This window comes from Carassius gibelio, chromosome B15, assembly GCF_023724105.1.
Source record: "Carassius gibelio isolate Cgi1373 ecotype wild population from Czech Republic chromosome B15, carGib1.2-hapl.c, whole genome shotgun sequence".
Lineage (NCBI taxonomy): Eukaryota > Metazoa > Chordata > Actinopteri > Cypriniformes > Cyprinidae > Carassius > Carassius gibelio.
In genome coordinates this window covers 16,802,542-16,814,909 of record NC_068410.1, presented here as the reverse complement: position 1 = coordinate 16,814,909, position 12,368 = coordinate 16,802,542, and the positions used below count along the sequence as shown (strand labels likewise).

Below are 12,368 nucleotides of genomic sequence, written 5' to 3'. Positions count from 1 at the left end.
AGTAGGCAGGAGATCTGAATTAGGCATTTCTTTATACAGCAGAGATTTTCATTACGTTATCTTCATCTTAGTCTATTTTTCCATTCAACTTTGAAAATTGTTCATGCTCAAGAGCACATCGTCTTCAAGGCCCATGCATTTTCTTCCATGAATGCCTTGGATGAAGCTTTAGCAAAGACAGCTAAAGTAAGAGGACAGATTTGGTTACTTGGATATACATTGAGAAGTGTTAGATAATCAGGTCAAGATTAAGATTTTTCAAACAAGACCCAGGTAAGAAATCAGCCCTTCTTAAGCAAGCGTATCTCATGATTAGCAAATAGAGGCAGGGCAGGAAGTCTCGAGCTGCGTGTTGTGTTAATTTGAAGAAGCTCGAAAAAGAGACGGGACTGAAATCACAGATGTTTTCTTCTCACCGCTGGTGCTAGTGGGCTGGACAGGTGGGTTATCTGCTGCAGGGGGAGCCTGAGTTGCAGGTAGAGGCTCAGGTGCCGTCTCTAAGATGAAGGCTGAATTGAAGTCATCTTGAGTTTGGGCCCAGTTTCGGGCTCTGGTGCTGCTGTGAAACTGAGCTGTGACATGAACTCTGGGACTCAGTTCAGACAGAGCCTGGTGTGGCTTAAAACTAACATGGGCCTTCTTATCAGCTGTCAAATCACAAGATGTGAACATCTTCTCCTCCAGAGATGGGCCTGAATCAGTTAGGGACAGAGTTCATATTGAATTGTAGTAGTTTATATTTTAACTATGAGTTCCAAACATGACTATGTGAATGTACAAGACCAAAACCAATTGCATTTAATGCATCAAAGTTGCGATGCAGACGCAAAAGCTTTTCCAAGAAGTAGGCAACATTATTCTGCCTTTAAAATAAGACATTACTACATGCTTCCCTTTGCACAGAATATAATACAGAATCCAAGAATAAAGGATGACATTGACAACACTTATGAAAAAACAATCAAAATCGAGGACAAAGTCAAGAAAATTCAGAATATATAAATACTTAAATTTAATAAAGTATAAATATTAAATTCAAATAAAAACTAATTTAAAATACATTAGTAATTTATTATACATTTAACTTTTTAGAGCATAAGATTAACAAGATGCTCTTCTGGAATAAATAGTAAGTTTAGTCTTTTATGGAACGTTTCGTATTCAGTCAGTCAAGCATTATATTATGTTTTTAATATTATATTTAATGATAGAACTTAAGTGATTAGAACTAAAACTTGATAACCATTTATGAATTCATATTTATCATTTTAACTGAACTTAAGTCTGGTGGTGATGCTTTTTTATTTTATTTTATTTTTTGTCATTGAGGGTTTTTGTAAAAAAAAAAAAAAAAAGTAATAGATCATATTAATTATTATTATTAAAAGATAATACTACTACTAATTCTACAACCATACTAACAATATACAATGCACTATGGATTGATGAGCTGCTGGGTTCATGAATATTAATCACAAAGCGACGGCGAGTCATGCGCATTCACAAAGAGTTTACAGTTCGGCAAATGTGTACTGTGCTTCCACTGAGTTGAACTGAAAAGTACAGATCACTAGAGTAGACATAATTTAGTCGCATATGTGAGTGATTTACTTGCAATGTAGAGGGTTGGCTTTATTATAACAATAAATTAACTATTACAATTCTATTCTATTTACTGACCTTTTGGTGGAACAGGATTTTTTAGGAATGAGATAATTGGCTGATAAATGTTGTACGAGTAGTTTAAAGCCTAGCATTTTATTCTAGTGACAGTATGTTAACAGTATGAAATATGAGTCACAGTCAGTGGTAGATGTCCCTCAGAAAGCGTCATCTCTAAGTTCTAGTTCAAATTTTTTTTTTTCCTGTGGTAACAGACACCATGGCATAAATTCTGTCCAAATGTTTTTAACTTGAACCGGTAACACTATCGATCAAACGCTTCCATGCAGGCTTCACTCTGAGCTCCTTATCAGTACGCTGTCACAATCGCCATAGTGTGCATGTGCTGTCATGCTGATAGAACTCCAGCTTAAATCATAAGAGAATATGGGATGCAATCTGCAACCTGACAAATCCATAGAGAGGTGGAGGGTGATGGTTGAGTCAGAATCACTGTGCAAATCTCCCAGATGGTGACCATCATATCTGAATCACAAACCTCAACAGACTTTTGACTCTACGTCAAAGACTCTACACAGCAAGATAGCGGTTATGGGCAAAACGGTTTAACAGATCTGAAGAAAGGTATCCTTTACCATTCACATTCAAGTCAATGGGAGTTGCTTGGCTAGCTTTGGTTCTCTTACATGAGCTGCAAAAGTAACTCATTGTTCAATATTACAACTAGTTTGTGAACCGAATCTACCAGTTTACTGAAACAATTTTTGCACACTAAGTTGTGTAGTTATGGCATCTAAACATTGACTATGGGTACTAACAAGTGATGGCATGACAAAGTGAGAAACCGTGAGGGGGCGTTACCTTGGAATGCAGATTGGGAGCTGGAGATGACAGAAGAGTGTTGGATGGCAGGTGAGACAGGGAGAGATGGAGGGACAGAGTGAGGGAGAGAGGAGGAAGTGGGGTGCTGGCCAGGCCCCGTGTCTAATGGCTGGCTAGTGTGAGGGGAGGATGGAAAGAGGGATGAAGAGGGGAACGAGGAGGAGGCATCGACGGGGCCCTGCACAAAGTCACTAAACTCATCGTCTTCTTCAGGGAAAGCAGGAGGAAGGGTATGAGAGGTGACAGAGGAATGAGATGGCGATGAGTCTGCAAAAACCAAACAAGAGAGTGAGACAGACAAAACACACATTATGAGATATGACCTCACAGACAGACTGAAACAATGAGAAACAGCTGTACAAGAACAACGGGAGGGTACTGAATTTGATTAGGTGTGGGGCTGCTATTTTACATAAAGAAACAAAAGCAACCTTTAAATGAAAATGTCAATGGAAATGTACTTGTTTATACATTTTTCAGTTACTTCTATACTTACTAGTGGAGTATAAAATTCAAGTCAACATGAAAACAAAATTGACCTTTTTTCCATTTACTTGCCACTCTTTTCTGTTCTTACCATGAATGATTGACTAAGAAATGCTTGTCCTTTCTTTTCTGCTAACATCACTATTTAAGCATTATTTGAGCAAAGTCTCGTTCTCATTCATGACTGCAGTCAGCTTTGGAACATCCATACCTTACCATCCATACATTTTTTTTTTTTTTATATTTTGTTTTGCTAAAAAATGAGGCATTCTGGATGTAAAACAAGATGTGTACGTTTAAACCAAATCGGAGGTTAAGTGGCTTTGGTGAGTGAATAAAGTTACTTGCCATTTGGCAGGTATAAACCAACCGCAACATTACATGGTTCAAGTCCAATTTTAAGAATGACAATCTGACCTCCGACTGATAAAACATGCGATTCAAATCTAAAACCTTTTTTTTAACATGGTACATTTCAAAAGGTACCGTTAGAGGTTTGTATTAGACATAGAATACTTTCTCCCATGTACACTACCATATAGAAGTTTGGGGTCAGTACTATTTTTCGTGTGAAAATATTAAAAGCCACATTTGTAATGCTACATAATATTTCTATTTCAAATAAATGATGTTCTTTTGATTCCTTCTGAAAAAAGTATCATAGTTTTTATAAAAATACTAAGCTGGACAACAGTTTTTAACATTGATAATAATATGAAATGTTTCCCAAAAGGCAAATCAGCATATTAGAATGATTTGTGAAGGATCAGGTGACACTAAAGACTGGAGTAATGATGGTGAAATTCAGTTTGCATCATTTTAAAATGTATTTAAATAGAAAAGTTATTTAAAATTGCAATAATATTTAACAATCTCTCTCTTTTTTGAACTTTTGATCAAATAAGTGAAGTATGATGTGCATAAGAGACTTCTTTCAAAAACTTACTGATCCCAAACTTGACATGAAGCCACCAAAACAAAAATAGCCTGTAATAAATATTTATTATCAGTTCATTTTTTTCCTCAATTCACCAGCGATTGGCAAAGGGGGCAACAAATACATTTTGGACCCTGACTACTAGTTTTCTTTCCAATACATGGAGGATAAGGAAACATCTGGAGAGCCTCCTGGTGGCTGCTGGGAATAAAACAGCTATGTGATAAAGATGTGACGTGTTTGCACTGAGACGGAATAGAAACAATATAAAGTGATAGTTCACTGAAGAAATAAAATAGTCATCCTTCACTCACTCTCATGTCAGCCCAAACCTGTAGGAAAATGCACAGAAAACAGCATCCAGTAAAGTTCTTCAAATCCTCCTTCTAGTTAATTCAGAGATGAGGGTGATGAAATGATGACAGGATTTTTATTTTTGGGTGAACTATCCCTTTAACAGTGTGTGAGTGCACCCCTGGTAATGTCCTTCAGCGCTCGCCAGTCACCGTGGCCTTGTCAAAAGCTGTCTGGGCCACCCCTTGACGTCATGAGCAGGGACTTGAAATGCAAATGGCCTGAAGGCAGTGTCACTGGATGTACCTGGTTTCTTAGACTGTGAAGATGGTGTTGGATGCATCTTGGCATCTCTGCTGAACCCGTCTAGATTTCCTTTGATGGCCTCTAAGGCATCGTCACGACTCTTCTCCCCAGTCTGTACAAAAATAGCAATTTTGGTTTAGTTGAGTTTGGTGAAGCTTATATGCAAGAAAAAGTATATATTGCAAAGTTTTTATAGTTACGTAATACTAAAACAACAAAAAAATCGTACTCTGTTACGAACGTAACCTCGGTTCCCTGAGATACGGAACGAGTACTGCGTATGGGGAAAAGCTCCTTTTTTCCTAGATACTGAAGCCTTTTTTCAATAACGCAGTGCAACTGCACTGCCATTGGTTTAATCTGTAAACTTTGTTAAACCAATGACAGCGCTGCGTAGCTGCGCGAGCCTGTGGCGATGCAGCGCGCCAAAGCCTGCCAGAATGGGCGGGGCGAATGGCTATATAAGCAGGCAATCGCCAGAGGTAATCAGGTCATACGACTGAAGCGACGACACTGAACCCGCAGCCTCGTGGCACGGCATATAACGCAGTACTCGTTCCGTATCTCAGGGAACCGAGGTTACGTTCGTAACCGAGTACGTTCCCTTTCGATACTTCACTCATACTGCGTATGGGGAACGAATTCAACCGCGTCTTGCCACGGTAGGGAACGACAAGACTTAACTTGAACACCCTGGGGTGATATGACCGCCCTCATATTGACGGAGTCGAAAACTGCTCCCAGGAACGTAATACGTTGGCTGGGGAGCAGTGAGCTCTTGGCGAAATTGACCCTGAGTCCTAGGCACTGTAAGTGGCTCAGGAGCATGGATCTGTTGTGGTCTAGCTCGGTTCGTGACTGGGCTAGAATGAGCCAGTCGTCGAGATAGTTCAGAATGCAAATTCCCATCTGTCTCAGAGGGGAGAGCGCCTCGTTCATGCACTTCGTGAAAGTGCGGGGAGCTAGAGACAGCCCAAAGGGAAGGACTGTATATTGGTAAGCCACACCCTCGAACGCGAACCTCAAGAATCGTCTGTGATGGGGGGCTAGCTGGATGTGAAAGTAAGCATCTTTCAGGTCCAGCGAGAAGAACCAGTCCTCGGGGCAAATCTGCGTGAGGATCTGCTTCAGTGTCAACATCTTGAACTTCCGTTTCATGAGGGAAAGGTTCAGGTGTCTGAGGTCTAAGATGGGTCTGAGACCGCCATCTTTCTTGGAGACAAGGAAATAACGGCTGTAGAACCCCGACCCGCTGTCTGAGGGAGGAACTATCTCTATGGCTCCCTTCCTTAACAGCGTCATCACTTCGGTGCGGGGGACCGCCTGGGGGGTAGAAGGGGCAGGTTTGCTCTGGTGCTTAGTCGGCGCAGTCCTGGGGCGACTCGGGGCAGAGGTGGAGCGCTTGGGCAGGAAGTGTCGCATGGCTTGGGACGACTTCTGTGCTGCAGTGAAGCGTTCTGTAAACCCTTCTACCGCTGGTCCGAAGAGGCCGCATGGAGAGACTGGGGCATCGAGAAAGGCCACTTTGTCGCTCTCCTTAATCTCTGTTAGGTTGAGCCAGAGGTGGCGCTCCAGCACAACCAGGTTGGCCATGGATCGTCCGATGGCCTGGGCCGTGGCTTTCGTGGCGCGCAGAGCCAAATCAGTGGCGCTGCGGAGGTCACGGAAAGCAGGTTCACTAGAGCTAGACTCATCCAGGGAACGGAGAAGCTTTGCCTGTAACACCTGCAATATGGCCATGGTGTGCAGAGATGAAGCGGCTTGGCCCGCAGAAGTGTAGGCCCTGCCAGCCATGGCAGAGGTCGTCCTGCAGGGCTTGGAAGGAAGGGCTCTCTTATTTTTCCACCCCACAGCTGAGCCGGCGTGAGCTCACCCAAATCCGGGCGCTGAGCCCCTCTTCCCCGCTGTCTTTTCCTGGCCGGCTCGCGGGAGGAAAAAGACGGGAGGGCGCGAGGGGCGGGATTACTTTCATTAAAGAAAGCAATCCGCGAGCGCAGAGAGGCGAGACTCATGCTTTCACAAAAGCAGCATGAAGTCTCAGTGAGTGCAGCCTCAGCATGGGGTTTACCCAGGCAGAAAACACACTCACCATGGCCGTCGTCCTCATGCAGAGGGGCTCTGCATGTGCCACAGCTGTGGCGCGGCATGGCCGTCGCCGTTAAAACGGCGTTAGAAACGCTCTTTTAGAGCGGTGAAAACCGCTGGAAAAAGCTCTTTTAGGATCGCCGGATGGCGGCAGGAGATCGCTGAGAAGCGGCCGGAAGCGGGAAGCGGGCGGCCCGAGATCGGCGCTGAGAGCGGCTGTCTGCGAGTACGCCGGCGCTGCAGGCGGGCGGCGGTCTCAGCTGGTCCGCTGCGGTGCCTCTTCGACGGCGAGAGCTCGTTCCAGGCGAAGGCGTTCAGCAGAGATCCAACGAAGTGAAGTCGTCGCTGAAGGAGTAAGATCTGATTTCCTCTGGCGATTGCCTGCTTATATAGCCATTCGCCCCGCCCATTCTGGCGGGCTTTGGCGCGCTGCATCGCCACAGGCTCGCGCAGCTACGCAGCGCTGTCATTGGTTTAAAAAAGTTTACAGATTAAACCAATGGCAGTGCAGTTGCACTGCGTTATTGAAAAAAGGCTTCAGTATCGAGGAAAAAAGGAGCTTTTCCCCATACGCAGTATGAGTGAAGTATCGAAAGGGAACCCTATATTCCATATATATATTATTCCATATATTTAAAAAAAAAATTATTTGCTTAAATGTTAGTTTAAATGTATATTATGTATTTGTATATTATTTAAATATATTTATACACTATATTTTTGATTACAAAAACTAAATTGAAATTAATAAAAAAAAAAACGATACAAATATTTAATGTTAAAAACAAAATTAAACTCACTGAAATTAAAACAAAAACAGAAAAAAATAAAACTAATTTCAAATATTTAGGAAAAACTATAATAGTATCTCAGTGATATTGAAATAACACTTTGTAAGACAAACAGTGATAAAGCAGCAATAAAAACTAAATATTACTTTAATAAACCTGCCTTTATATTCCCTAACAAATACCTTGTTTGGATGCCAATATATTGTTGTAAAATAAACTACACAATAATCATGGTTAAACCAAATAATACTAACCAATCAATTATTTTAGAATTACAACAGGTCTATCATTTGGATAGTAGAGTCATTTTTTTATCACATTGCCTTGCTCACTTTGGGTTTGACGCTGCTCAGTAGACGTAGTTTCTGTTTCTGCTCCTCAAACTGTCTTCTCTTCCGGTCTTCCTCCAGCATCCGCTGCTGCTGCTCCAGACGTTTTCTGTGGACACACACTGATCAGAGACGAGTTCTGGTGTTCATACAACTTTACGGCAGAGTGAATATGTGAATAAAGCCTTACTGATGCTCCTCGGCCATCTGTTTCTGTAGGTCCACAGGGAACTGTGGCCCCGGGCCCCTCATGCCCATGAACTGAGGCTGACCCATGAACTGCATCCCAGGAGTCTGCATGCCCATCGCCATCCCACCCTAGAAGCACGAGATCAAGTCAATAAGGGACATCCCAATCATGAGAGATTAGTGATTCTGGTGTCCACATTTTTGACGGCTAACATAAAAAAATCAAACCTGTATTGGCATGGCACCAGGCATCTGTGCTCCAAAATTCATTCCCATCATGCCTTGCATGTTGGGCTGCATGACCTGGACCATGGGAAAGCCCTGCTGCTGTTGCTGCTGCTGCTGCATGGGCATCATTCCTGCCATTAAAAAATTACAAGTTTAAGAACATAAATATTGTTTTTCCATTTAAATGTTATACTGGAGAAAGCTATTCAACAAAATGATCTAATGTAAAAAGAAGCTAAATAAAGGCAAAATGTCAGCTGCTTACCTTGCGGTGGTCCAACGCCCCCTCCTACAGGGTATATAAAGCTAAAAGAGAAAAGACAGACACACTCAATATTATAGTCATTTACCAGGCTGCCCATTTCAAAGCCCTGAAGCTCATTTCAGTGTGAAGTTAATGTCTTTACACTACTGCCCTCCGCATTCAAGAGACGGAGGAAAATTCTGACCGAAGGCAACCAATCAATCATACAATGGAGAAAACATTTATGAAACAGCCCAAGTCCATTATTCTAGAAGGTACTTCAAGTCATTGTGCCGCAGTGGAAATCAAATCATTCCAATATTGGCAGCTTTCATAGGTAAGAACAATATTCAATAGAATAGATTCCTTATGGAGTTAAGTCAGTGATGTTTAATTAGCCCTTTTCTGATGATGTGGTAAATAAACTTGGTGAATAAAAAATCCCATTCAATTTGAAGGAGGCACCAGACCAAAATCAAGTCGTTTTAGTCGACTAGTGGCTGCCGAATTATAATATTCATAAAAAATACTTTAAACAATCCCACGGTATTACTATGGTATATTGTACCTGATAAATTGAAGAGACCAATGTTTCAAAAAGCACTACTAAGAACTTTAAAAAAAACATTCGTAATACAGATTTCTAGTTGTATTGCAACTTGACACTCTTGCATTATTTCACATTCGGCGTCTTAACTGCAGAAGCAACTGATCCAGAGTTAGCCTAGTTTTGTTTGCTTTGCCAATAGTCTGAAATGTGGGCTAACACTCCACTGAGGTTCTCTGGCTCAGAGTCGATGTGTCTGTCTGTGCTGCATCTGTTCGCCTGCAGGCACACAGCTTTGCAGCGCTCACAGAGACTGTCTGAGATACAACAGAAGGCGAAGAAAAAAAATAACACAGTGGATTAAGGCAGATTAACATTCAAAGAGAGATGGGCTGTGACATCAGGGTGGGGAGATCACGTCTAGCCACCATTTTAAACTGTTACTGCCAACATCCATCCAGCAATCCATCCATGAGCAAACCTGGTTATAAAACCTGAGAATCAGCTTAACTGACAGAACTTTGTCTTTGAGAAACACATATAAACAGCAGATTTGATACAGAATATTAATGGCTCCATAACACTTAAGCAGAGCCTTTATAATGTTGATGTTTTTGTATCAAAAAAGACTACCTCTCATCACAGCTCTTAAATCTAATTATACGTGTACATAATCAATTTTAATATATTATTATTATTAATTACTAAATACTAAGTCAATCCATTAGTTATAATCAAATAAAATCAATCATATCAATATTAGCTGACAAAAGTTTTATGGAGATCATTTTACATTATAATGGCAGCAGATGCGTAAATATCTGATCATTAAAAAAACAAAGATAAAAATAAAATTATATGCATCCATAACAAAGGTGTTGACAGAATTTCAGGATGAACTATTCCTTAATTTTTATGAACTATTTTTTTCCCACTCACTTTCTCTGCATAAAAAAAGACAAATTTGACTGACCACAAACCATAATTCACTCTATATTTTCGAGTATCGCAAGTGCAGTGCTTTACTAGGTGAGGTATCGAGCAAGTTTACTACATCAGACCAGCCATAACAATGCTATCTCATGACCAATTCGTACGTATTTTACTAGATGGATAATTCGTACTAGGGCTGCATGATTAATCGAGCGGCACTTACTACACAGAGCCATAGTTCGCTGACAAGCTACACAATATCACGTTCATAACCGAATGCGATTCATCTGCAATTATGAACGCGATATTGTGTAGCTTGTCAGCAGGTGATGGATATTTAGAACTAATCACAGACCCAGCTTTACTAAAGAGACACACATGACAATCGAATGCGATTAATCATGCAGCCCTAATTCGTACGAATTTGTGCGACCTCACTCATACGATTTTTTATGATTTGTCTAGACCCCAGTGACAGGTAAGTTATGGAGCGGGGTAGGGGTAATTCATTCGTACAAATCCATAAACATTTGGGAACTCATAAAATACATACGATTTAGCAAAAAACATACAAATTCATACGAGTGAGGTGGTATGCATTTGTACAAATTAGCCACCTCGTAATATATGTACGAAATCCGTGTGAAATCGGGTTGGCTATACAACCATCATCAAAATATATGCAATCATCAAAACAAAATGTTGATGTTCTGCAAAGAAACACACAAATAATCCAATCATGTGATTACAATTTGTATGAAAAGCAATAGAGGTGGTTGCTGTTTTATTGCCTCTAATGTCGATTTCAGCTAAAAACTACAGTAAATGGGAATTTAGCTAAATTTAAGATAGAGGCACATTTTTTTCCAAAGACCCTAGTAGGGTTGTGCCAATAGACGATAGTATCGTGTATCAACGATAGTCAGAGATATTGACGTAAGCAGATGTCTCTTTCGGTTGTCAAGACGATATTAGGCTCATTCTCCTTATTAATGTATTAAATTAACTATTATTATTTTTATTAGGCGGCCAATTATAATTCGGCTATCAAACTGCCCAGCTATTTCACTTCAGCACCGCATTTCACACACACACAGCGTGCATGCAAAAAAGAGGATTAGAGCCTGTAGTCTGTGAAGTTGCAATGCTTTGACTCCGATAATTGGTTAAATCAATTAAATGAAAGAGAAAGAAAACGAGGATTTGGTGTCCCACACATTTAATGGCTGGTACCCGGCAACGCACTCTTCTCATACATGAGCGATTAACTCTTTCTTGGCGTTACAAATAAAGTAAAGACAAAATAATAACAAGACGTAAGAACCACTATAGATAATAAGTTCATTCTGACGCCTTGTTATTATTTTCATGCACACCTTACTATAATGTGATGCATGCAAAGCGCTGTATGACTGATGCATCAGTTCAATTCAACTTTACTCCAAATATATCAACTTACCTGTTTTGAATACTTTATATTTAACGCGTTCGTTTATCTCCAATATTAGTGTTAAACTGTTGGACTTCTACTAGTCCAATCTACTATTGATTTTCACCGTTGACTGATTTTGCAGAACATTTAGACTGATAACTTCCGTGCACAGATGCGGCAAATTTGTCACAGGATGCGCGATATGACAGTTGTGTCTGACTATACATGAACAAGCTTTTTTAAATACAGAATTTTGATTTTTAACGTTAGTTTATCAGTATGTTTGAAAGTATATTTTTTCGATTACTGGTGATTCCACAGGCTCTCGCGAACCTGCGCGGTTTAAAACACCAAATAGTTATACTATGACAAGAACAAAGAGTCTCTCTCTTGCTCCACCCATGTACGATAATATAGTGTATCGTCGATCTCATGGGGTGATGATATGACGATTTGAAAAATGACCATATCGCCCAACACTAGAGCCTAGGTTAAATACTTAATATTCAACTTTTTTACCAAACAAAGCTCTAAATAATAAACGCAGGAGTCCCTAAATCATGTTCACGGTGATTATCAGCTCTTACCTTCCAGCACTAGATATGGGAATATGAGAACTGTCAAAACCTTTGTGTTGGCTCCATGTGGGTGGGCAGGCTTATTTATATAGTGACTTTCAAAAAGAATAACAGGTTGCATCTCTGACATTGCTGTCTTCAGTCCTTTTTCTGAACTCTCAGACCTAATAAGCATCTTTCAGGGTGTTGGCAGCAACAATACAGTTACACCTGTTCCTATAAACTCCCTATGCCCTCCACTGCAGCTGTTTGAGAGACGCAACCATATGGAAAATGCCTATCATAACTTCATGGACTAAAACTGCTAAATCCTCTTACATAATTATTGAAAAACTACATCGAAATTCATTCTTAGAAACAATTTGCAATTTTTCTCATTTAATAAACAGCTTTAGCAGCTAAACAGCATTCAATTTTTCACTGACTTCACATGACCATGCTCCACAACATTTCCAGAAGTGGCAAAGTCCTTCCATGTAAATTC

At 40.6% G+C, this 12,368-nt stretch overlaps 1 protein-coding gene across 9 annotated transcripts in view; it reads right to left on the bottom strand.

The window, feature by feature from the left end:
* The window catches only part of synrg (synergin, gamma), a 48,675-nt gene that overhangs the window by 34,216 nt on the left and 2,091 nt on the right, over nucleotides 1-12,368 (bottom strand). For 5 of the 9 annotated variants that reach the window (XM_052575736.1, XM_052575737.1, XM_052575738.1 and 2 more), the window contains exons 2-8: nucleotides 8,416-8,456; nucleotides 8,151-8,281; nucleotides 7,924-8,051; nucleotides 7,737-7,842; nucleotides 4,529-4,640; nucleotides 2,485-2,772; nucleotides 417-692 (exon numbers count right to left, since the gene is read on the bottom strand). In XM_052575736.1, the coding sequence (XP_052431696.1) occupies nucleotides 417-692; nucleotides 2,485-2,772; nucleotides 4,529-4,640; nucleotides 7,737-7,842; nucleotides 7,924-8,051; nucleotides 8,151-8,281; nucleotides 8,416-8,456 (1,082 nt within the window). The remainder of the gene's footprint in view (nucleotides 1-416; nucleotides 693-2,484; nucleotides 2,773-4,528; nucleotides 4,641-7,736; nucleotides 7,843-7,923; nucleotides 8,052-8,150; nucleotides 8,282-8,415; nucleotides 8,457-12,368) is intronic. The other 4 variants (XM_052575741.1, XM_052575742.1, XM_052575743.1 and 1 more) reach the window with 2 other exon arrangements.